This window comes from Atta colombica, unplaced genomic scaffold (genome assembly GCF_001594045.1).
Source record: "Atta colombica isolate Treedump-2 unplaced genomic scaffold, Acol1.0 scaffold49, whole genome shotgun sequence".
NCBI lineage: Eukaryota > Metazoa > Arthropoda > Insecta > Hymenoptera > Formicidae > Atta > Atta colombica.
In genome coordinates, this window is record NW_017259538.1 from 1,992,404 (window position 1) to 1,993,819 (window position 1,416).

Genomic DNA, 1,416 nt, shown 5'->3' on the forward strand with positions numbered 1-1,416 from the left:
CACTTACTCAGCAAATCAGCAGATAGGAACACGTGAAATAAGTACATTTAAGACTGATTCATAAAATTTACAACAAAGTCATGTATTCCTTCTTTATCTAAAATCAAAAATCATTTATAAATTGCAAACATTCTAAAATTCGAAACATTCAATAAAATTATATTATAAACTTTTAGATCTACTTATCGTACCAAATATTTTCTTATGTAACATATTATAATGCATTTCTCTGCAAGTTTTCGTAAATGTCACTCTATCTGGAAGCCGTTCTGACGGATAGTACTTCATTAGATACGACTTTAAAATTTCTGCTGTTTTAAATTGTGTAGCTTTATCTGCAGGTACTTTCGGTCTGTTACTACTATTTTTGTGAGGTTTTGAATGAGACAAATGTGTGGTTTCTTCCTTTCTTTTTAATTCCACATTAGTTTTTATTTCGAAATGCTTTTCTTGTGTTCTCGATAAATTATCATTTGTAGTATTAATAACTGTATCTGTACTTCTTCTAATCATTTTCATGATTTTGTCATTTAAAATCTTTTTATCATTATTTTTATCCGATATATTATTACTAGTTTTATCGACATAATCGTCATGTACAATTCTTTTTTTCTTAGCAGATTTTATGTCATTCTCGTGACATTCAACGTATTCATAGCCCCTTTTATTTTTACTTTCACTTTTAACTTCATTCTTAGTTTTAATAGAATTAACATTATCTATTTTCAATTCTGTTTTGGGAGAAATATCTTTCCTTTCTTCCATAGTCTTTTTTGATGATTGTGCTAAAATCTGCTCGTAAACTGTTTTAGCTACTCTTTTTACAGTCTTGCTTCTACGAATTTTTGACTTAGAAGAACTTGTACTAGAATTAATCATATTGCCCTCGTGAATTTTTCGCGCACAAACAAAACCTGACATTTGCATCTGTAATTTATCACTTTTGGGTGTACTTCTTTGTGCATTATTATGTGCAGATAATTCTAAAGAATGAACCTTTCTATCTTTGTCTAATGTAGATAATCGTAATCTTTCTTCATTTATAATCTCTGATGCAGTTTTAAAAGTAGAAGGAAAAGTCTCTTTTTGACTATTCAACAAATAAGTATTTCCGGTAAATTCTATGTTGACTGAATCTGTCATTTGTTCACTATTGAATATGTCGATACTATTAGAATAGTTAAATTTGGAGTTACGAAATTCAGTCTCATTATAGTTACTCGCTACTTCATACACAGTATTATTATTAGTACATTTTCGTACCGATGAAATCTGTATAAGTAAAACAAAAAATATTCATATTTAAAATAATAATAATAAATATATTAATTTCATTGTACTACATACAAAAAAATTTAGTCTAAAACAATTTATATATTTATTCAAGTCCTTTAATTTCTGTTTTGTATATGTGTG

At 27.3% G+C, this 1,416-nt stretch overlaps 1 protein-coding gene across 1 annotated transcript in view; it reads right to left on the reverse strand.

The window, feature by feature from the left end:
* LOC108691653 (ATP-dependent DNA helicase Q5-like) overlaps positions 1-1,416 on the reverse strand; it is a 5,398-nt gene continuing 3,982 nt past the window's right edge. Inside the window, exons 13-14 of the mRNA XM_018199509.1 lie at positions 192-1,298; positions 1-97 (exon numbers count right to left, since the gene is read on the reverse strand). Of these exons, the coding sequence (XP_018054998.1) occupies positions 48-97; positions 192-1,298 (1,157 nt within the window). The 3' untranslated portion in view covers positions 1-47. The remainder of the gene's footprint in view (positions 98-191; positions 1,299-1,416) is intronic.